This window comes from Lolium perenne, chromosome 4 (genome assembly GCF_019359855.2).
Source record: "Lolium perenne isolate Kyuss_39 chromosome 4, Kyuss_2.0, whole genome shotgun sequence".
Taxonomy (NCBI): domain Eukaryota; kingdom Viridiplantae; phylum Streptophyta; class Magnoliopsida; order Poales; family Poaceae; genus Lolium; species Lolium perenne.
The window spans coordinates 300,938,058-300,962,672 of record NC_067247.2 but is presented as its reverse complement, the minus strand read 5'-3'; the positions used below and the strand labels follow the sequence as shown (position 1 = coordinate 300,962,672).

General features: G+C 50.0%; 1 protein-coding gene and 1 pseudogene across 1 annotated transcript; both read left to right on the top strand.

Annotated features, from left to right (window-relative positions):
• The first annotated feature begins 2,902 nt into the window (after positions 1–2,902).
• LOC127347764 (pentatricopeptide repeat-containing protein At5g56310-like) lies at positions 2,903–3,997 on the top strand (annotated as a pseudogene).
• A 5,137-nt stretch (positions 3,998–9,134) lies between these two features.
• On the top strand, positions 9,135–9,937 carry LOC127349005 (uncharacterized). Its single transcript, XM_051374838.2, has 2 exons — positions 9,135–9,315; positions 9,519–9,937. Exons 1-2 carry the CDS (start codon positions 9,274–9,276, stop codon positions 9,723–9,725), a joined length of 249 nt encoding a protein of 82 aa, XP_051230798.1. The 5' UTR covers positions 9,135–9,273; the 3' UTR covers positions 9,726–9,937.
• The last annotated feature ends 14,678 nt before the right edge of the window (positions 9,938–24,615 follow it).

The window sequence follows — 24,615 nt, the reverse complement described above, 5'->3', positions numbered from 1 at the left end:
CTTTGGATAGATACCGTCTGCAAGGTAGTATCCTTTGTTGTAGTGCCGACCATTGATCACATAGTCCACCGGGGGAGCATGACCCTCAACAAGCTTGGAAAAGACCGGGGAGCAGTTTAGGACGTTGATGTCATTGTTGGATCCAGGCATACCAAAGAAAGAGTGCCAAATCTGCTTCAAGTATCACAGTGCAGCCTTTTTTGTGACCCTTGTACATTCCCTGCCACGCAAACGGACAGTTCTTCCATTGTCAATGCATGCAGTCAATGCTTCCAAGCATCCCTGGAAAACCCCTAGCTTCATTTGTTGCAAGGATCCTCTGAGTGTCTTCGACAGTGGGTGATCTCAAGTAATAGTCCCCGAACACTGCTATAACGGCCCTGCAGAACCGGTAGAAACAATCAAGGGCGGTGGACTCCGCCATCCGAAGATAGTCATCTGCACCATCACCGGGAGCTCCATAAGCCAGCATCCTCATAGCCACTGTGCACTTCTGCAGTGACGAAAATCCAACCAAACCAGTGCAATCCGCCTTGCATCTGAAGTAGGGATCAAAGTCTCGGATGGCATACACAATTTGCAGAAATAGCTTTCTGCTCATCCTGAAACGACGCCGGAAAACACTCTCACCGTGCAATGGATTGTCGGCGAAGTAGTCGGCGTACAACATGCAGTAGCCCTCCATTCGCTGTCTCGGCTTGCACTTCCGGCGACCTGGTGCCGACCCACCACGTCGACCAGTTGCCAGTCCGGCGTACATGCTTGCCAAGCAACCGAGGATCATCATGTGTTCGTCGTCTTGGGCGGCTGCTGCCATCTCTTCTTGCATAAGCTCCACGAACATCTACTCCTCCTCTTCGTCCGAGTCCATGGCCGGCGAGGCAAATGGACGAACACCTGACGGGCGTGGTCGAGGCAACCCGAGCCGCGAGCGACGAGGAGCAGGCCAAAGTCGGAAAACAGGCCGGCGGAAGAGCAGCCAGATAGGCCGTCGTCGAAAGACGGCGGAATATAAGCAGGTGGGAAAGGAGGGGTGATGGAATCTGGGCAACAAGCCGGCGGGGTGGTGCCGGCGGCGAGAGAGATACAAGGGGTGGGGGAGATTTTGAGCGAGGTGGCGGTGGGGTTCGTGTGTCCAGTCACCGACAGATCTGGCCCTTCCCCGCTTTTCACTCGTCCGGAGTCCCCGATAGGTCCCCGGGGGGCCGGGGATGGCGTGGGATCGCCGGATGGATTTAGGCCCAAATCCGGACGAAAACGAGGAACCGGGGGCGCGACTGGGCTGAATTTCGCCGTCCGGATGGGAAAAACGTCGCTCGGGGACCTCATCGGGGGACGAGTGGAGATGCTCTAAATGGATGGTTGTATTGGAGATGCCCTTATCATTAGCAGGTACGTAGACCACCGTCGGTAGCGTACATTCAAGTTCGTCCTTTGCTTAAGGGAAATGATCAGATTCCCCCGGGGGATACGGCGTTTGCAACCTCCACCTTGCCTGTGCGCCACGTGTCCTCGCCACGTCCCGTGGGACCCACCAAGACCGCTTACCTTGCACGCTTTCTTCCTCCTCCGCAGTCCGCACAGTTCCGTTTAATCCCCCTTTTTTTCTCTTTCTCTCTCTCCAACTCTACCTGCCCACCATGATTGGAGATCGAGCGCCGGCGCCAGAGATCCTGCCGTTGTTGGCTGGCTGCCACCGCGCTTCGCGGCCCACGGCGACGCTGCTGCGGGCGTAACCGACGTCGGGGCCGGCTACCGCTGCGCGGCGAGGCGGGCGACCACACCGCCAGGGCCACCTTGATGGGACATCGGGCGCCGAAGATCCTGCCGCCGCGCTTCGCGGGCCACGGTGTCGCTGCTGCGTGCGCTACCAACATCGGGGCCGGCCGCCGTTGCGCATCGCGACCAGCGTCGCCCGCCTCGCCGCCGCCGGTCGGACCTACGATGCGGTCCAGCTTCTCAGTGGCGGCAGCTGCGGCGTCCGGCCGCCGAAGGAGCTCCGTTAGGGCCCACGCCATGGTCATCCGTGCCTCCCGCAATGATTCCTGGTAGACTGCCTTTGCGCCGTCGCGTGGGAGTCTGGCTCCTGGATGTCCCAACCATAGTGCTACTATTGGCCAACTTGTGTGCTACCAACGCCAGCCGGGGAAGCTACACATGTATTGCGCGTTGCTACTGTATGGGGTCCTGATTTGGGGACTTTGCTCCGCTAGCTACATAGATATATACTTTCTGCTATTTTGCTACCTCCAAGTGCTACGAAGCCGCGATGCTACAATAGTGTATTTTTCTGCTACAATTATTATACTGTTTTGCTACTTTTAGTACAAAATTATGCTATGATGTCTCCGACGAGGTTGGGTTTGCTACAATAGCACAACTTTTTTTGCTACTAGGTCTCCGGCGAAATCTTCGGCAAGGTCTCCGGTGAGATATAGGTTGATGTCTCGGGCGAGATTGCTTTTTGCTACAATGTCACAGTTTTTTTTGCTACGCGGTATCCGGCGAGGTCTCCGGCGAAACTCCGGCGAACTCAACTCTTTTCTTTTATTTCATAGGCGAACCGTTTTTTGCTACATGCGATTGCTGCCGGGGTGTTATTTTTGCTACCGGAGGTGTTCTTTTGCTACATGCAAATCTGACCGTACATGATGTCGATCCGACGGCTGGGGACCCGGGGGCTGGGAAATCAGATCCCCCGGAGGACGCCCAGCACTTTCCTTTGCTTAAACGTTTTCCTTAAGCTCCTGCATTTTTGGCACTAATTTCTACACTACTTAAAAAGGAGGAACATGTTCCTTATTCTGCCAATACGTCAATTTTAGTCGTCCTTCCTCGCTCGCCCTGCACGCCGAACTAACTGGGCCAAGCCCAACTAAGCCCCGCGGCTGAAACTCCCCTCATGCCGCCGCCCCTCTGCCCCTGGCGCTCCACCGCGCGTTCTCCCTCCTCACCCGCGCCTTCCTCCTCCCCCGCGCCTTCCTCCTCCCCCGCGGCGGCCACCACGACGCGCGCCTCCTCTCCGCGCACCTCTCTCCGTCTCCTGCTCCGCCCCCACGCCCTCCGTATCCCTCAACGCCGCCGCCCGGATCCCCCATCTACGTGGCAGGTGGCACCCTCGTCCCGCAGCTCCATTCCCTCGTCCTACGCGCACGTCTCCACAAGCCTCATTCAGACCTACTTCTCGTGCGGCAGCATAGCCTCTACACGTAGCGTGTTTGATGAAACGGTCCACAAGGACATCTTCTGCTGGAATGTCACGATCTCGGGGTATGTGAAGTCTGGGAACTTGGCGTGCGCGCGGGCCGCGAACTGTTTGATGCTATGCCGCAGAGGAACGCGGTGTCCTGGACGTTGGGGCGTATGCACAGATGAAGCGGCCAGTGGAGGTGATCGAGGTGTTCCGGAGGATGCAGGGTGGGGGAGGGGATCGAGCCTGATGGGATAGTGTTGCTGTAGGCCTGCGGGGATCTTGGCGCGGTTGATTTGGGCGAATGGGTGCACAGGTCCGTGTTGAAGTGGGGCTTATGCTGGCATATACCGCTGATGAACGCAGTCATCGACACGTACCTCAAATGCGGGTGCGTCGGCGGTGGAGGTGTTTGAGGGCATGGAGAAGAAGAGCGTTGTGAACTGGACAACGGTGATCGCTGGATTCGCGTTGCATGGCCTTGGCTTGAAAGCTGTTGAGATGTTTTGCCGGATGGGGAGGGAGAATGTGGCGCCAAACGATGTCACTTTTCTTGCGATCCTGTCGGCGTGTAGCCACATTGGACTGAATGATTTGGGTCGCTGACATTTCAATATCATGATATCCCAGTAAGGGATTAAGCTGCGAGTCGAGCATTATGGATGCATGGTCGATTTACTTGGCCGTGCTGCTCAAGACTTGGTTAAGGGCATGCCTTTCATGGCAAACGCAGCAATATGGGGAGCTCTTCTTGCTTCCGCTCACACCCATGGTAATGCTGAGCTTGGGGAACAAGCTTTGCATTAAGACATATTTTAAATAAAATAGGTGGTGTTTGTGTGCAGAAGGTCAAAATTGAGATAGCTAATCTTTGATGGACTCCTCGTTGCATGAGAGATTTGTTCTTATGATCCAAACTGTACAAGCCTTTCAGCTTTGGTTACAGGTATGGGAACCATTTCCTGACTAGCGTCAGCTTCTTACTTGATAGTTTTTTTTTTGAGCTGTTCTTACTTGATAGTTACTGATTACTTGTTTCCTCTTTGCTTCTCCTTTTGCAATATACATAGATCAACCTATGTGAATTCTCTGTATAGCTCCAAGAAATATCTGGTTTTGTAAATACTTCAATGGTTGTTTACATGAGCAGGCTATCTGGTTTGTGAAAGCATGTGCTTTTATCTAAAAAATGCATTAAACATGTACTTTATATACTGCTTACATGAGTAAGATATCTGGTTAGTGTGGAAACATGTGTCTTACTACAGAGGTGCATTGCATATTTCAGAACGGTCTCACCTCAATTGAACCGATCTATCTTTAACCTTTTTGGGGATGCTCTTAGTATTATTTTCTTGAAAAAAGGGAGATGTGTGCTTTTGTCTTGTGAAACATGCATCTACAAGCTAGCCCGCTAGATTAACGTAGCGCGCACTCACGCACATACAAGCCAGCTATCTTGGTAGATTGTCTAGATGTGTAGAGGTAGCACTCAGGTGCAGCACCTACAATCACCTTACTAGATTGGCTATATCGATGTAGTGAATATATCAGAACTTGTAAGTTAAGTTTATGAAGCTCTTTTTTGTTTGTTTGTACAATGCAGGTTTCATGGTTCAGAGCGTATACCTTTCCTCCACACGCGCCCCCCTACTCGCCACCAGCGGTCAACGGAAGCTGACGGGGTAGTGTATCACCAGGTACCATTATTCCTCTGATCCTCCTTATCTTCCCAATGTTTGCTTTTCCAGGATGTCAAGATTGATTTGTACATAGATTTTGGACACACACTTTTGTCAATTGCGAAAGCGTAAGAGCCCTTTGTTGCTTGACATAGAATTTTGCCTTTTGATCTTGCTCAGATTAATAGAGTTAGAGACACCAATTTGGGAAAAGAAATGAGTATTGTGGTTTATTTATTTGAACATGGAGTGTATTCGCTCAACGATGATTTGTTTGTTGTTTCATACCTGCAGCTTACTTCCACTTTGTGCTAGGGATAATTTGTATCAGCCATAGGTACTTAAGCTGATATATTCTAAAAGACTAAAAGTTCTACTTAATTTTTTGTTTGTTTGGCCTGAGATCTAAATTGTGTTGGCCCTTTCAATGGACTATTTGATAATTTGGTGTAATCACTGAAGTTGACTGCTCACTACATTAGAATCAAGGATTTTGTCTTCTGAAATTACTGATTCAGCAGCTACAAACTAAAGATTGCTTGCATTCTTTACTTAATATTGGGGTGAGATAAAATTTTACCTTGATATATGGTCCTTGCACATGCTTGTTTACTTTTTTTTATAGTGTTTTTGATTTTACGCTCCATCATATTTATTCATCATCTTCATGTTCAAATCATAGGTCCAGCATCTTCAATACCAATGACAGAATTAGGGCGGTCCTAAGTTTTGTTATGTCTCTGCATGGTGTGCGTACTATTTATTAAGTTGGTTAGTAGCAGGAGTTGCCAGGATTATAGTAGTAGCACATAAATGCAATCATTTTTCTTTGTAAGGTGACAATAGAAAAAATGAGGTGGGACGCTCATATGCGAGCAGGCAAATAATACATAGGTTGATCTTTCTGTTGATATACTCACGTGATGCTGAACCTGAAGTTTCTTGTACATCTATTACCTCTGAGCGAGGGAGTAAACAACACAATATAGCTCCTTTACTGTGCAATTATGAACTTGATAATTCACATGGCACATTTGTTATCTTTAAGCTTGATAAGTAAATAGCTCTTGTTTTAGGGAAATATCATTCAAATGTCAAGTTTTTCTGCAGTTAGCTATAAATTTAGTAAGCATTTCTTCTTCTATATACAGAAATCCATGTAAGTAAGTAGTCCACCATCCGATTTTTGAGCAATCAGTTTGGTTGAGCTCTATATTTGTGGGAATGAAGTCGTTTCCTACTAAGGACCTGGTAGAGTTGGACAAGAATTTGTGGCGAGCAGGCTTCATGACGGCGAACTCTGCTTCAAGCAGCAGTTTCCCGTCCTCTACTTCTGTATTCTCAACGGGACAACATTATTGCTCCTGAAAGCTACATTTCATGAAAAAAATGTAAGGAATTACGATATAATTAACTTTGCAAACTCATACCGAACTCTAATAGTGCACTCATATTGAAATTTCTTAAATCATTTATTGCTATGTGTATCCTCCCGATGATATTTTCTTTTGCATTTTGATATAGATGTAGTCTACACGTCATACAGTGTAGGTTGTGTAATCCACTTATACATATCAACAATTCTAAGTATAAGAGCAAGAATTAGATTTACCTTTCATGCTATGGAATTATCTTGGAATTTGTACAAAATAATCCGACCTATTTTACTTTTTGTATTATACTATTATAATAAAAACATGGAAAGGGCACTTAGAAAACTCAAATACACGATGACGATCTATGATAACAATAATATAATGCTACTTCATGTACACCAATTGAAACAACACTTGTGGTGTCTAGCTTTGCTGTTTGGCTGTGTGAACAGCTTTGGGTTGCAGGTTTTCCAATATATGATTTTGTGTGTATACACTTATTTCCTAATGCAGCCTATTTAAGCAGGTGGAGTCTGTGACCGGGGAAGATGGCTGCAACGAAGAGGAGGTGGGGGAGGGTGGACGGTGGAGGAGAGGATGCGGGAGTCGATGGTGGAGATCGTGCGGCACATCAGGGAGACGCCCTTCCTGGTGCACCTATTCCGCGAGGTATGACCGGAGACGGCCGGCGTTACCGGAGATCTGACACGACATGCGCTGGCGGCTGTGTGGATGGAGCAGCGTCAGCGCAAGGGGATTATCCTGGTCGAGTAGGTGGCCTCGACGGCGGTCAAGGATGGCGAGGTAGGTGTTCGGCATGATTTACAAACCCGTGGGATGGAGTGCCCGGCGTGGTATATCTTAGACACCTGTAGTTTTCTCTACCTGTAGAGATGAAGAGCAGGGTACCTTCATGCAGCCTCCGCTGCTGCTGCCCTTGGGGCGGGTTTAGTTTCTTACGATTGGTACTTATGTCATGTACGTTCGTGTGTACGATGCATATGAATTGCATTAATTTTTGTGCACCAATGTTCATCACTCCTACAAGCGGCTGGACCTGGATTTCACCACCAACGGCTTTCTTGACAAGATCAGTGTTGGACAATGCACTCTCTGTTGACGAACTGAAAACTTGCAAAGAATGACAGATTTTCTGATTCGATGAAATTTCTATGTAGCTTGATTGCTGCATAAACTGACATGTTATTAGCACTCCACGCCAATGTGAGTAGCACACTTGTTCAGTATTGAACTGGAGCCTGTGGGTTTAGGTATTGCATTGGTAAGTTAAATCTTCAGTGTTTTATATGTGCTAACTTTTGGTTGGAGCAGCACGTTTAATTTTTGAGCTGCTGATTTGTAGTAAGATCTAAGTAGATCGGTGCTTTTGTTTATTTATTATCTTTTTTATCTTGTGTATTCAACCTTTTACAGTCATATATGTGAATCCGAGAATTTCTCGTAGATTGTGATAGGTAGATTTGGAAATAAATTTAAATAGAGTATAAAATAATTAAATAAAGCTAATTCAAAAAAATTATGGGAGCAGCTCAAACAAAAACATAACAAAAAATAATGATTAGGATAAAAGGGAAAACTGATGCTAGGATTATGTGAGTTGATTTTTTGAAAAAATTTAGGTCATAAATGATTTTCGTCTAAAAATTAGTTTTTTCCATATGCAACACATTAGTGTGTTCAAAGCAAATATTTTTGTATCGTTCCCGTTGCAACGTACGGGCATTTGTACTAGTCATTCCTATAAGCGCCTGTATAGGCTGTATGAGTGTCGGACGACAGCCGGTATTTCGTCTGTTTCCGCACGCGAGCAGGACTGCGAGATTGCGACAGCACCAGCAGCCGCTCTGAATTGGGACCGGTGGATTTGAACGCGAAATTTCGGGACCGGCGGATTGATCAGTGCAGCCGCGCGGGCAGGCGGCGTGCCGCCGTGCATGCGTGACAACAACGCCGTCATGTCAAGCCGGAAGGCGCCCTGCCGCCGTGCATGCGTGACAACAACGCCGCCATGTCAAGCCGGAAGGCGCTGGGCCGCCGTGCATGCTTGACAGCTGCCCCGCCATGGAAGCCCGGAGCTCCGGCCCTGGCACCACGCAGGCGTCTTGTCCAGCCACCGGGTCCGGCTGGCCCCGTGGTCCTGGCCCCGTCCGCGTGTTGCACACCGGCGAAGGAAAGGGCAGGAGGCACCGTCTGCTCTCGCCTGAATTGAAGCTCGCAATTGACAGGACTCGTGTGTAAGCCTTTGGCGCCCGCTCCTCTCCTCTCCTCTCCTCGTCGTCGTCGTCGTAAAGCATACCATCACATTGAATTGATCGCGCACCAAACCCTGCCGGCTCAAACAGCCAAACGAGGCATCCACAACACCAAAGCACTATTACATTGTCAGCTTCGATGCACCTGAGAATGATCAAAGAAGGCAACAAGACCCACGGGGCACGGGCAGGGAGGAAGCGTGGCCGTGCGCGCCAGCGAGGGGAGAAGAATAGAAAAGTGGTGAAATCCCTAGGTTGGCCGTCGCGACGTGGGCTGGCGGGGCCAGGTGGCACGTGAAGGCACGAGGTGCGTGTCCACCTGGACGCTTCCTATATTGGGATTCGGGATAGAGATTAGATATTTGCCACCTGCATCATCTCCACGACGGGGAAGACATCTCCATCGGCGAATCGCCTCTCCTCCAATCGCCTGCCCGCGCCCACGTGAACGCCCGCGCCCGCCTCGGCGCCGCACGCATCCGCGGACCACGTCCATGCGCCAGCCTTCTCCGATCCACACCAAACGCGAGGGCGGTCCATGCACCTGCTCCATGGAGCCCGAGGAAGGTGGCGGTGTCCTCATCCATGGTGCATGTATAAATAGGATCCTCCCCCGTCGACTCTGCACGCCTTATCATCACACAAACCCATACACACACAGACGCACAGTCAGCTTTGCGATTACGGCCCAAGCCTCCAAGGGACGAAGAGGAGGAAGTGCTCAAATTGAGCCTCTAGTGAGCTGCTTACCCATGGCGCTGGGAGACGACTCGCCGGCCTCCTACATCCGCATGGTATGTACAGTCATCTGAATTCTGATCTTGATCCCCCTCCTCTCCCTCGGTCGATGTCGATCACCTGCATAAGCATGAAACATCGGTTTCTCTAACCTGTGTATGCCTGCCGGCGCGCGCGCTGAGAACGATAATGAATGAATTTCCGGAATGAGTATTTCATTACGCTTGTTTATTAATCGGTGTTATATGTTCTGCTGCAGGTGCACCACCTGATCGAGAAGTGCATGACGTTCGGTATGAGCATGGAGGAGTGCATGGAGGCGCTCTCCAAGCGCGCCGACGTGCAGCCCGTCGTCACCTCCACGGTGTGGAAGGAGCTGGAGAAGGAGAACAGGGACTTCTTCGACAGGTACAAGCAGCTGAGAGCGGAGAGGGACGGCCGAAGCAGCAGCAACAGCAGCTCCTAGTTAGTTAGCTCTACAGTACAGGAGATGCGCGCTGCTCTTCTGCTTAATTAGATGTTAGAGAAGAAATAATAGTGAAGGGACGGAGAGGTCAGCAGCCTATCTGATTCTGATCTATGTATGGTGGTGCATGTACAGAGTCAGGATGGCAGGAACTAGGCCATCTTCTACCATGGGTCCATGGCGTTTATATTCTTCAAATTGATATGTACAAATCAATCTCAGATAGTCTCTCAATCGGGATTCAGATTCCTCGAAGAGACCAAACTACTGCGCCACTGTGCGCCTAAATCGTGCAAGCAGCAGACTATGAACACACCAAATGTTCTGCTCTGTAACGGCATCTCCAACCGCGCGTGGTCGTCCGTTTTGGGCCGTTTGGGTGGTCTAGCGGACAGCGGCTCGGGATCGTCCGTTTTGAGCCGTTTGGGTGGCCTAGCAGACACGCGGACAGCGGCCCGCATCCGCGTGTCTGTTTGGGTCGCACGCTGCGCCCAACGCGCGGACGCAGCGCATAATCGGAGAAATAGCAAAATAAAAGAAAAAATGTAAATTTAAACGAAATTTGATTAAACATATGCCCTATTTTTGGTAAATTTGTACATAGCCCTATTTTGGGCAAATAACTAACAAAAGAAGCCCGTATATGGGCTTTCAAATTTAAACTAAAACCCCTCTATTAGGGTTTGGTCGGCGGCGCGGTCGCCGCCGGTGCGCCGCCTAGCCCCTGTGGGCGTCGGCGTCGTCGTCGTCGTCGTGGACGACGTCCCCGGCGGCGAGGCACTGTTGTGGCTCGACCGCGCCGGGGACTCCGGCCACGGAGACCACGGGGCCTCCTCCCGGGCCGAGTGGGGGTCGGAGTCACCCGAGGTAGCGGCGGCGCACGGAGCAGCGCCTCCTCCCCGAGGCGGCGCTCCCTCTCCTGCCGAGCGCGGAGCTGCCTTCCGCCCGCTCCTCCTCGCGCGGCGCCGAGACTCCCGTCGCCGCAGCTCCTCGCGCCGCTCCTCGTCGGCGCGGCGCACAGCGTCCTCCCGCCGCGCCGCTTCCTCCTCCTCCCGTCGCGCCTGGCGGGCCTGGGCGTACAGCTCCCAGCCCTCGGCTTCCTCCACTGCCTGCCGGGCCGCTTCCTCCATCTCGGAGGTGCGAATGGCCGCATGGAGGTACGGCCATTTCGCGTCCTCCTCCGCCGTCGAGATGAGCAGCGCGGCACGGAGGTCGGGGTCCTCCTCCGAGGACTCGGGCTTGGGCTCGAGCAGCAACGGCGGCGGTTGCGGCAATGCCACGGGCGGCCTCTCCGATGTGGAGGCCGCCTCGGTTTCCTCCGGATGGCCGCAGCGCCGGCGGACGACGGCGGCTGCTGCTCACCTCGTCGTCCGGGCCATGGCGGCGGTTTCGCTGCGGGAGTGGAGTGGGGACTGGAGTGGAGGGCCAGACCCCCTCCAGTTCTCATTTAGTAGCCTCCCGGGCCACCGACAGGTGGCCCCAAGGGAGACGAGGCGACCAGCGCCCGGACGCGAGCGGACGGCGCGTGCCATCTGCGGCCACGCAAACCTAGCCCAGATTTGGGCCGGGTTTGCGTCGTTCCGGACGCCGCGGCAGTCCGCTTTTGCGGTGCATCCCTGCGTTCGGCCGGGATTTTGTCCGGCTCGACCCATCCGGACGCGCTGGCGCGGGATGGGTCGCACGGTTGGAGATGCCCTAACTGAGTTCCCATCCCCCTGGAAACCAACTTAAAGAAAAACCATTCGAGTGCACAAACCAGAAACAGAGGGTGACATGATCACGGTAATATTGCAGGAAATGCTCGACGAGAAGTACATGTGTACTGTACACCAACGTGCTCCGTGACGAGATAAGACGTCTGTCTTGGGCTGGTGGGAGCCGGCATGGAACGACCTTGTTTAGGCGTGTGCAGTGCCGTGGAATCGGTGATGGGATTCTGCACGGGACAAGGACCCCTCACTCCTTTTTTTGAGAAAGATTACTGCATTACCAAACATACAAACCAAGGTGATACAGACGCAGAAATCTCGAGAACGCTCGAGAAGACACAGGAGACCTGGAACAAAAGCAGAAAGACCCCTCAAGAAAGGAGAAATTACAAACAAGGCCCTGCACGATCTTTCTGCCGCCGACAACAAGGCCACGACCAGCCGCCGCCAGAGGACGCCGGAGAAGGCCGCGAGCCGCCAGCAAACCCAACAACTGAGGTCGCACCATTGCCAATAACTGGCTTTGTGAGTCGAAGAAGGTCCCCGCCGCAACCAGCGAGGCACAGCCGCTGTAGCGCGTCGACCGGGGAATACCCCGTGCTAGCTCAGCCACGAAACCAGCCGCCCCCGTCGAGCATGTCGACGGAGCAACGCCGGATCCGCCACCTCGAGCCACAAACCTTGCTCCAAGGCACCATGTCACCCGAGCTCCGGCGCAGGCGAAGCCAACACCGGCGACGAAGCTCCTGCAAAAGCTCCCGGATCCACAAGCAGAGTCGGAGGAAACTCTGCCGCGGCGACGACGGATCCGAAGCACAAAAGCCCAGGGGTTGGCCGACGCCGCCACCTTGCCGGCCAAGCCCGAGCACACCACCACCAGATCCGCGCCCGGCGACGCCAGACAAGGCCTCGCTTGACTCGGATCTGGAGGATCTTTATTCGCCGGCGACGCCAACCTCACCGGAGCACGGCGACGCCCGCCGGAAACCGAAGCTAGAAAGTCTAAACCTAGACTACAGCTATACACGGCCAGGCGCCAGATCCATTGACCCCCCTTCCACCAAAGAGCACGAGGCTCTCGGGGAAGAGGAGTCGCCGGAGCCAGCGCCGGCAAAGCGGTCGCCTCCCTTTTCGCCTCTGCAAGCACTGTAGAGAGAGAAGGGAACGAAAGGACCCCTCACTCCTTGACATGACTTGGATGCTCACAGGCACAGGCAGCAGCTTCGCGACGAGCGAGGACACGTCGGGGAAAAGCAGCTGTCGTCGTCGCGGGTGCTGCAGGGCTCGGAAAGACGGTAGGGATCACTACCGCTATTATAAAAGCGACAAACAAATAACGAAGAACGAAACAAGAACATACGCAGGGGACACAAGATTTAACGTGGAAAAATCCTTCCAACACAGAAGGGGAAAAAACCACGGGCGCCAGCCAGCAAAACTTCACTATATCAGGAGGTGTTTACAAACGCCGTGGGTTATCTTATAATCTGATAAACCCTAGCCGGCGGCTTACAAGATGTATATATAGGCGGTGCCAACGATCCGTACCGTACCGCGGGGGGCTGCCGCCCCCCGCACCCCCCTTCGCAGGCGTCCCTGCAGGGCACGACGTATGGCTACCGCCCCCCGCACCCCCCTTCGGCCCAAGCCTCCCGCGACGGGCCTCGCTCCGCTCGTCAGAAGTTAGCCTCCCTTTAGTATATGATTTTGGATCACAATACAACAAACTCCACCTTGAGACAAATTCCATCTTGTAGCATGAACTTCAACAATCTCCTGAACAACAAAGGAAAAACACTTGCTGGCGCCAACAGCCACTTGGGCTAAACAGTTATACCAACCAAGCTCGAGCAAAGCTCAAACTTGGAAACAGGAACTGGCTTTGTCATCATATCAGCAGGATTATCATGAGTACTTATCTTGCATACCTTCAGTTTACCTTGAGCAACAATGTCGCGAATATAATGGTACTTGATGTCAATGTGCTTTGTCCTCTCATGGAACATTTGATCTTTAGTAAGGTATATTGCACTTTGGTATCGAAAACAAGTTAATGCAAGAATCATCTCCACAAAGCTCAGCATACAAACCTTTCAACCAAACAGACTCTTTGCCAGCTTCATTAATTGCTATATATTCTGCTTCGGTTGTAGATTGGGCAACAACAGATTGTAACGTTGCCTTCCAACTCACAGCACATCCACCAACAGTGAACACATAACCTGTGAGGGATCTTCTCTTATCCAAATCGGCAACAAAATCTAAATCCACATAGCCAACTAGTCCCTCACCGGTCTTGCCAAACTTCAAGCAAGCTTTGGATGTGCCACGAAGGTACCTGAAAATCCACTGAACAGCTCTCCAATGTTCTTTACCAGGATCAACAAGATATCGACTGACCAAACTCATAGCATAGGATAAATCAGGACGAGAACAAACCATGGCATACATCAAGGAACCAACAGCACTAGAATATGGAACTCGAGACATGTACTCAATATCTTCATCAGTACTAGTACATTGCAATGCTGACAATTTGAAGTGAGAAGCAATTGGTGTACTAACAGACTTTGCATCATGCATATTAAAACGATGAAGAACTTTCTGAATGTAATTATGCTGACTAAGAAATAACACACTAGATCTTCTGTCTCTTGTAATTTCCATACCTAGTATTTTCTTAGCAGCACCAAGATCCTTCATCTCAAACTCACTACTTAACTGTGACTTTAAAGTAGTGATCTCTTTCTTGCTCTTGGCAGCAATTAACATATCATCAACATATAACAGTAAGTATATTGGTGATCCATTGACAAACTTGATATAGACACAACTATCATACTTAGATCTCTTAAACTCATGTGCAAGCATAAATGAATCAAACCTTTTGTACCACTGTCTTGGAGACTGTTTCAGACCATAAAGGGACCTCTTCAACTTGCAAACAAGATCCTCCTTACCAGGCACAACAAAACCTTCAGGTTGGTCCATGTATATCTCCTCCTCAAGCTCACCATGCAGAAAAGCAGTCTTTACATCTAGCTGCTCAAGCTCGAGATCACGCATAGCCACAATACCAAAGAATGCACGAATGGAACTATGCTTCACAACCGGAGAGAATACATCATTATAATCAATACCTGGAATTTGGCTGAAACTGGAATTTGCCAACGATCCGTACAACTGAGGCAGAAAGCAAGTCTTTGAGACGCTGGAGCGGACCATGGACCGTACTAGGACTCGGCTCTCCGCTGGCCTTGGGAGGAGTGGGTTCGATGGATTCTGGATCGAACGTCAGCAAGCTCGAGAGATCACAACCCTGATAGGGCAAACAAAGTGAGTTAGCATGCAATGAAGAAATTGATGGAGCCAAGGAGGAGGGGCATACCTCTCCCATTGTAGGAGGAACAGCCGATGACGTAACGATCGGCTTTTCTATGGATTGAGATGGGTCAGCCACTTGGGCAGCCGCGATCGCCGAGGTGGCTAGGTCCAGGGTGGCGGACGGCATCGGTATCTCCTCAACGTCTCCGCTAGAAGTTTCTTCGGCCTGCAAGGGGAAGTGATTAGCCGATCCACCCATGACGACGGGAAAGCATGAAGTATGACCGGGGAGATAATTACGTTTGAGACCTCCTGGCTTGATGGAGAGGCTCGTGGATTCTTACGAGCCCTTTTGACGCAGCGGCGCTTCGTGCGTGACCCCGATCTGGTCGGGGCTTGGGGAGCAGGAGGTTCAGTGATCGACCTTTTCTTGGAAGCCGGCACTGGTGAAGCCGTCTGGCTCTGGGTGGTGGACCTCTCAGAATTGCCCGAGCTCGAGTCCCCCTGACTGGAATCTTCGGCCCTCTTTGAAGTTTCTTCGGTGGAAGTCTGTAGAAAAGGAATACGAGCGATTGTAAAAAGTCTTTGAAGGTGGATAAATATGGACGGGGTCTGAGCCAACTTACACGTGGGCTTTCTTGGGCAGGAGCCTTACGCTTCAGGGTTTTCCTGACAGCCACCTTCCTCACTGCCGTCCTCGCCTGAATCGAGGCTCGGGGGGCAACTGGCCCCGAAGATGCTTTACTCTTGGGAGCCGATTTCGGTGAAATCGGCTGACTCTGCATCATGACTTTCTTCAGGGGTGGCGAACTCTGGCAGAAGAGAACCACTGGTGCCGGAGGAAGGAATACGAAAGGGGAACCGTCGGCTTGTGTGGGAGCCGGACCATCTTGTTGCTGCCAGGAGAAAGAGTCAGGTCACAGACGATCACCATGGTGCGGTTACAAGAAATGCTTAAGTGATGGTACACAGTCTGCAGGGATGTCATATTCGGCGTCAAGCTCTCTCAGCAGCGGTCCTAGAGCCCTCCTGAAGACGTGGGTCTTCCACATAGACCACCAAGTTTCAAAACCATCGGTAGTGAAGGAGAAACGGAGGTTGTGGGGAATTGGGATGGCCAAAGCATCAAAGAAGGTATAACACCTTTGGGCAGTAAGGATGTCAGGCAGTTCAGCTCTGCTACTTGGCGTCAGGTGGTGTAAGAAGAAGTGTGGAGGCACCTGTCCGAGACCAAGCTGTCGGGCTGCTACTACTGGTTGATAACACTCATAACCGGGCTTGATGATCCGGTTCGAGGTACTCATGCCAACAGGGAGGAAGCAAGGACGAATCATGAGGGAGTACAAATGTTGTGTGCTGGCGTCATCGGCAAAGTCATCCAATCGGAAAGAGGCGGGTTTTCAAAATTTGCCGATTCGGTATAAGGGTGGAACAGGGGTTGTCCAAACCTTGGAAGAAAATCTTAAACCACCTGCTTTGCTTCCTTGGGGATCACTGCTGCCCGGGAGACCATGCGGGGGCTTGGCCGTAGCTGGTGCATCGAATTTCCTTTCCATTTACATCCGGAAAGGTGCAGGTGGTCAGCGATGGGAAGTCTGGGATTTGGTTTTGGAAGTATAGTTGGGCCCTGGCTTGAATGAACCACCGGGGGCCGCCGCTTTTAAGCGTCTTTCGAGAGAAAACGGTTTGTGAGACATCGATTGAAGGGATCGATAAATCTCTCCAAGAAATAGTTTGCCTAGGCCGAGTTGGGTGCCTTTAGCAAGTTCATAGGCCAGGAGAGGTAATTCTTGGTGGGAGCAAGTGATGGGCCGCAGAATATGAAGTGCTCCAGCCAGAAATTCAGGAAGGCTGTGTGCTCCCTCTCTGTCACGGGGCCTTTGGTTTTCATATAACGATTGAGATAGGCGCCCCAGCTAGTACACTCTTTTTTAGAGGAAAGAGTGAAAGGGACTTTTGGCGAGTTTGAATGCGAAGGGGTGGGGGATGCAATGTCTAGCCACCGTGATCATGGCCACATCCAGCAGGTCGGAGTCATAGGGCCATGACCAAACATGAAGCGATTCAATGCATCGGACCGAAGTAGCCGATGGTTTTCAGGATGTTCTCATTCTTCTCAAGAGGAGATAATGATAATGACAGGGCATCGGCTATCCCTATGGTTTCCCTGTGGCATAGTGGGTTTTTGATACTCTATTGTACCATGTCACCCAACCCTCGGGAGGATTAGGCCAGGCTCGCAAGCGGTCGGCCCGGGAAGTCGAATCTAGGTTACGGCTCACAAAGGGGATTCTGTTAGCTTCGCACGAAATTAACAGGGCAGGACTCTCAGAAGAACGAGGACCGAGGCACATCGAATTTGCGAGAGAAGGATGTGGCAGAAGAATGTCTGAAACCTAAATTAGTAGCGGAGCGAGACGTTAATTCAGGTGTTTGCCATTAATCCCATGTCAAGTCGAACGGCGAGAGGAGGTTGAGGATTACCTTCAGTCCGGAAGCCGTGGTATCGGTATTGGATGATTCCGCCATGGGATGCGTTGAAGGAGCTGGGGGCGGCGCGGTCGAGATCTGTGTAGGTGGTTGTGGGTTGGAACTGCTCAGGCGGCGATTTGGGGATCTGAGTTTGCCTTTTCAGATGGAGGTCGCAGGTTACCGTTTGGAGGGCGGCTAGGTCGACGTTACTCGTGTTTTTATGATAGAGACCGATGCGATGCCATCGGCTCTTTTTGGGGATTGTGTGACTTTGACTATCGGCAAAACAATTGACTGGAAATGCTTCTTCATTAACAAAGGAGGGTTTTTTATAATGAAGAGCCGATTGCTCAAAGAGGAACAAAAGAAGAGCCGATTGCTCGCATACTACTGATGCTATGTCACTAATCCTCGCTGCCCTCGTCGTCGGCATCGTAGCTGTCACCGGCGCTGCTTCCGGATAACTCCTCGTCACTGCTGCTCCAGCCCTCGACCGGAGCTTCTTCCTCTGCGTCGTCATCGTCATCTTCACTATCTGCCCAAACACGGAGGCGCTTCGCTGGCGGGTATCCAGTGGAGGAGGAGGAATCATCCTCCTCCTTTTCTTCCTCCGCATCCTCGTCTTCCTCTTCCTTATCATGGGAAGTGGGATCCCTCCAGGAGGAGAGGTCATCCTTGTTTTCGCTCTCCACTTCCCCTTCGATGAGGAGGTGGAGGTCGCCCTCCTCATCGGTCAGGGGCATGTCGCCGTCTGACATGAGATAGAAGTCCCACTCGGGTTCCGACATTGGCTCGCTTGGGGAAGAAGATTGGAAAGAAAGGCCGGAGGAGACGGAGGGAGAAGAAGACATTGCTACAGGGAAGGAGGGTTTTTTTAGTGCCGATAGCGAAAACAGAGGAAAGGGATGAAGGAGGCTAGTCAATCGGCACAGTTTAATAAGGAGGAGCCTAATGGGGGATTTAAAGCCATTGCGGTTTCCAAGGAAATGGTGCTAAAGTTATCTAGTTTTGCAAGAAGTTGAGGAGACAAGACATCATGATAAAGGATACTGCAACGGTTCTGCCATGACATGACCCGACGAAGAAGAAAAAAACGGAGTGATTTTGGAATTGATAATTCCAAAACCAGGGGGGCATGTGTTATCACCAGAATTTGACCAAGTCAGAGGTGGGCCACGATCAAGATGGGCTTGAAGATTATATACGGAGAAAATATGTAGATCGGCCTTATATGCAAAGTTGGGCTAGATTGCCCATATATCTGTAATGTAATAGATCGTATCTTAGATAGAATTTTACCCGTGCACGGTTAGGTGCATGCCTAAATTAGAAAGTCCGCTGGACTATAAATATGTATCTAGGGTTTATGGAATAAACAACAACCAACGTTCAACCAACCAATCAATCTCGGCGCATCGCCAACTCCTTCGTCTCGAGGGTTTCTACCGGTAAGCGACATGCTGCCTAGATCGCATCTTGCGATCTAGGTAGCACAAACTCCACGTTGTTCATGCGTTGCTCGTACTGAAGCCTTGTTGATGGCGAGCAGCGTAGTTATCATAGATGTGTTAGGGTTAGCATAGTTCTTCGCATAACATGCTATCGTAGTGCAACCCTTGCATGTCTAGCCGCCCTCACACCTATCTTAGGTGTGGGGGCGGCACCCCGCTTGATCATTATTTAGTAGATCTGATCCGTTACGATTGCTCCTTATTCTACAAGGATTAGTTTAATATCTGCAATAGTTAGGCCTTACAAAGGGGTGGAGGATCCAGCGGCACGTAGGGTGTCGTTCGCTGGCCCTAAACAGGATGTTCCGGGGATCAACCTCGTGTTGGTTTTTAGGCCTTGTTTAGGATCGGCTTACGATCACCGTGCGTGGCCGCGAGGCCCAACCGTGAGTAGGATGATCCGATTATGCGGTGAAAACCCTAAATCGTCGTAGATCTCATTAGCTTTATCTTGATCAAGCAGGACCACCATATATTCGTGCACCTCGTACGAATCATGGGTGGATCGGCTCCCTGAGCCGATTCACAGGATAACCTGAGAGCCGATCGAGGCTCGTATTTAATGTTTACGTGTATGCCATGCAGGAAACTAAGCGAGGCATCTCCTTCACCTTCCTGACCAGGTATAGGTCAGGTGGCACGCCCTTGCATCAGCATCGGACGTGTGACCAGAAGGCTTTGCGGGCCGTCGCTCGGAGGGACCTCAGCCAGCCGCAGCTCTAGGTTGTTCCCGGCTCTACGGTGTTGCCCGTCGCTGCCCGCCGGTGGGTTTCTGACGACAACACGTCCACTCTCACCGCCCGATTTCAAACCCTCCATTTTCCCCTAATTTCAAGCTCAATCTTTGGTCCTAGAGCAGGTAAGCGGCGCACCAAACTCTGGTCGTCGAAGGCGACGGTGACGACAGCAAGGATCAAACAAAGTCGATACATGAATCAACTAACAAAAAACCATAAGCAAGAAAATCTATCCATCCTTCAAGCTGAAGATACGAGAGAAGTAAGGACAGTTGCATTAAGTAGCCATAATTTCAAGCTGATCCTGCGAGAGAAGAAAAGACCAAAAATGTATCCAATGAAAATCCATATGAATAATTTACAAGAAATTGAACATACCGCTTTGTTAAAAAAAATATTATTCCTACACCTTCATATAGATCAACATAAGGCTGACACTCCTATGGAAATCCTAGCCTTGGTCTTTTGTCAATCCTATTTAGCCAATTGCCGAACATGTTCGTAATATCAGTAATATCACTAGATGGAGGAATATTGTAAGTCATACACAATATGACATACAATACAAGCAAACGGGAAAGAAAGAAAGAAATACTCAATGGGCTCATAAGAATAAGAGAAGCAACATTTCTTACATCCATGCCAATATCTTTTTGATAAACCGTCTCTTGTTCGCAAAACCTTTTGAGTTAGAAACCACATAAAATATATCTCTAATAGTACATTCAATTTCCATAAGTATTTGCAGAAAAATCTAGTGCGACCACTCATAAGGCTTTCATAGATAGATTTCACCGAAAAAACCCTCGAGGGTGTTAGCTTCCAAAAAAAAAATCGGGCTTATTAGATAGTTGAATCGTCATTAAACATTGATATAGGTGCAGCCACACTAACCATTTATTTCGAGTCAAAGTTCTTTTAAAACCAATGTTTATAGGAGATTGAGACAATACAACATGGACAGAAACATCTTTCCGTTGAACTATCGTCAATAATAACAGATATTGGTGAGCAAGCGACATCTGTCCTAGCCGAATATCTTCCCAAAACCTAGTAATCCTAACATCCCTATTTTAAAAGAGGCCTAGCTTAAGAACTCATCTATAACTCCGGTTAGACCTTTTCAGAGCGAATAATCAGTTGGTTTAGTTACACTTGCAAATATCCTAGGTGTGCTTATTATGTATGAAGAGACCCGCAAGACCCTAGGAAGGCACTCAGAGCCAAGAAAAGAAAAAGAGGGAATAAGAAGCAACTTTAGACCGTCAGACTTTCCGGTCTAAATACCTACTTTGTACTAAATCAGCGGGACTTAATATGGATCGGAGACACGTACTATTTTCAATTCTTATTACTTTAATGTTCTTTGTACTATGCTATGGATGATATTAAAAGATTGGTTGTTTTTTTCGAGAAAAATGAATGAATTGCAAACTTGATATTTGTTCAATTAGTTTGATTTAGCAGAATCAATTGCAAATACTTTTTTTAATTTTTTTTGATAAAGTTAGTACCATTCTGTTTGGCCGATTCCACCAGTGCAACATTCATAAGTGTTATCCGGCGTGCCTGAATGGAAAGCAGGTTTTGTTGACAATCTTGGTGTAGTAGCGCGAAATTTTTTTAAATAATACATTTTTTAATATTAATTCCAGGAATAATAGCCGTTTTTAGCAAATTTCAGAAATAATACACCGTCGGGGTGGTTGAACCCGAAATTGGAAAATCGGGTTAGACGAACCCGAAGTTGCAATATCGGGGTTGAGAAACCCGATAAGAACATTCTTCTGCGCCGTGAAGAAAAAAGAAAAACAACAAATAAGTAATCGGGGCGGGTGAACCCGATTTCTAAAAATCGGGCAAGTTGAACCCGACTTTGCTAAATCGGGTTTGTTGAACCCGATTTTTTGCAGCAAGAATTTTTCCCGCCTTTTCGCGTTCGCACCGCCGTGTTTCCCTCCCGCCTTTGCCGCCACCCTTCCCGCCACTTCTTCCCGCCAGTCCTTCCCGCCATCATCTCCCGCCACTATCTCCCGCTATATTTTCCCGCCACACTGTCGAATTTTTGCCTATAAAAGCAGGCATCGCTACTCTGGATTGCACAAGTTCTTGTATCTCTATTTTATCCCGTTTGCTCACCCTTAGCCATCATGAGTGTGCCTTGCTCTGACCAGGACTTTAGGCCGGCGAAGGCGAAGGCTGCAAGTTTGCCCCCGGGTGTGACTGCGGAGCGTTGTTGGTGCGGCCGTGTTGCTAAGGTTAAGCAGGTGGAGGATTTCTCCGACTGGTTCGGCATGAAATTTTTCATGTGTGCGAGCTATGAGCATGATCCACCCCGTAGTTCAGCTTCGTCGTCCACCAGGCCGCCGGTATGTTTGGACATAATTTTATGTTGGCTTAAATTTGTTTGTGAATTTGATTTAATCTTACTGTTTGTGTTGTAGTCTCCCCGCCCCTATGCAAATGGTTTCACTTTGGATAGACACGGAGCAGCCGGATTGGCGCGCGAGGAGGTCGAGGACAAACAGCGCCGTGCGTGGGCAACGTTCTTTGAGGAGGAGCGTTGGGAAAAGGTTCGTGCTAATGAGAAAGCAGAGCGAGAGAGGCAGATACAGAAACTAAGGGCGGAACAAGCTCGTAATCGCGAGGTGAATCAGAAGAGGATGGATGATGAGGCTGCACGTAGGTTTGCAGAGGAAGAGGTGCGCAGGGAGGCTCGTGAAGCGGAGAGAAAGAGACTAAGGGAAAGAGCTGCTGAGGCGCAAGCGGCAGAAGAACGCGGCGACAAGTCTGGAAAATGGCCACGGTGGACGCAGGGAAAGTAGAGTTATGTGTCGTACTGGCAATGTATCTTAAATTCAGTTTTAGTTTGTCGTTGTATCTTAAATTCCGTTGTAGTGCTAAGCCGTATTTTAATTTCAGCTGCAATGTATCTTAATTTCAGTTGTAGTATTAATGTGAAATGAATTTGCCCCGAAAATGTTGTGTCAGAAATTTGGGCTCAATTGTTTGCCGCCACTTTTTCCCGCCCAATTTGTCCCGCTCAATGTTCCCGCCATTTATTCCCGCCCAAATCTGCCGCCAATCTTTCGCGCCCATTTTTTCCCGCTCACATCTTCCCGCCGAAAGTCATCCCTTGTAGCCTATAAATACCCCCACCGTTTTCTTGTCTTTCAGTGTAGCCTCTCAACAAGATGGATCCCCCTTATAAGAATCCCCCCCATCTTTTCAATGAATTCATGGCCGAATATCTTCTAGATAGTGCTCGCTATGTGATGAGGGAGAGTAAGATAGAGACATTCGAGGAGTTCATCAGTAGCGACGCCTTGCTCCGTAAGGTCGGTAGGAAATTTGAGACTTGGTCTTATGGATATCCAGTGAAGAAGATGCTCGTCGTAGCCCACGGGAAATAAGGTGTGAGCTTATCAGGTTGAATGAGAAGTGGAAGTCACTAACATGGAAGAATGAAGAAGATAGGGAAAGGGATTTAAAATATCCCGAACGATGGGCGGCTGAGAGTGAAGCCGACGATGATATCTTCGAGCCTAGCACCAAGGGAAAGAAAGCTGCATCGTCGAAGGGCAAGAGTGGCAAGTCCTCAAAGGGCAAGAGTGCTGCACCGCCAGTCGTCGATTCAGACGACGACTTCGAGCCTACCACCAAGGCCATGAAAGCTGCATCGTCGAAGGGCAAGGGAAAGGGTGTGCTGCGTTCTTAGTGTTTTAGTTATCGAGTAATCATGGATCTTGTAGTATGTTGTAGCGATGGTGTACCATTTAATATGTTAGCAGAGAGTTATGTTGTAGTAGTAAGTTGTATCTTAATTATCGCTTGAAGTTCAATATGAAATGTTTGTTAAATAGAAATAGTAGTCATACATGGCGCATACAAATAGTAGTCATACATGGTGCATACAAATAGTACTCATACATGGTGCATACAAATAGTACTCATCTCACTGACCACGGCCCCTCGCTCCACCTCGCCTCGGTGGCGGTCGAGCCTGAAAAGGTGACGGCGAGTACATACGAACAGGTGGCTGGCGATGTCGGGGAGGAAGCATGTACCCCTGCTCGTCTTGGTATGCTGCGTGGGATCCGGAGGTGGAGTTTGCTTTGTTGACTTGAAATCCGGTCTTGATAGCTCTGCATGTTTCGTCTGATCGTGAGCACTGGACCAGAAGGATCGTGATCCGGACCCCGTCGACATATGTCCCTCACCTTTGATTAGATAAAAAAACCGTTAGTCGATCATGAGGAAATTCACACATGGTGCACAATTAATATGGATAGTGATGAATTGCGTACCCTCTGGCTCATCCATACGGGGACGCCACCCGAAGTTAGGCATGGGAAATTGCTGCTCCATGCCGAAACCGGCATGCTGCCAATACTCGTAAGTAGGCTCCTGCTGCTGCTGGTTTTGCCACCCAGAACCTCCTGCCTGGTTAGGAGATGGTGGCCTCGGGCTCGGCGGTACCTCCATACGTGGGCGCGGGCGTGCCGCGGTGATGCACCTGCAAAGAGGGGCGAGGTGGCCGCTGTGCTGCTCGGTACTCGACAACATCCGAAGATCGGGTGCATGTGATAGTCGCGTAGATACGACGTAGTTTCTCCCGAAGACGCCGTGCAAAGGAGGCGTGGTGCTCATACCGTCCAAGAAGTGGGCCGGCGGAGAGCGACCGTTCATGCGGGCGGCGTCATCTTGCAGCTCCGCCGTCAACACGGCCTACAATTGTGAGCTCAAATTAGTAAAGTGTTGGCAAAATGTAGAAAAAATATAGTTGACTTACTGCGTGATGCCGAGTGCCTGAAGTGGAGTGGCGAGGGTAGGTGTCCCACTGTGTCGAGGGAGCCATCTCAACTGGGTCACACGCTGCCCGGCTCGACGAAGTCGTGTCCTAGGCATGTACGCTCGCAAGTACTTGCTGAAATTCCCGAAGATCAAACGGCTCCCTAGTGGCCCATGACACGGCCGGCGCATTGGCCCAACCAGCGATGTATGGACCCAGGAGCTGTACCCATCCGACAAGCAGTCTTGTTCGCTCCTTTTTCTGTTGTACCTGAAAATTAAATTGTACCCATCCGTCAATGAATGTCCAATTGATGTAATAACTGATGGTAAAATTAAATTGTAC

Excerpts from the sequence above, each read along its gene's own strand:
- LOC127349005 (XM_051374838.2), top strand. The coding sequence starts at position 9,274 with ATGGCGCTGGGAGACGACTCGCCGGCCTCCTACATCCGCATG. Across the intron at positions 9,316-9,518 it reads CGGCCTCCTACATCCGCATG|GTGCACCACCTGATCGAGAA; the intron begins GTATGTACAGTC and ends GTTCTGCTGCAG.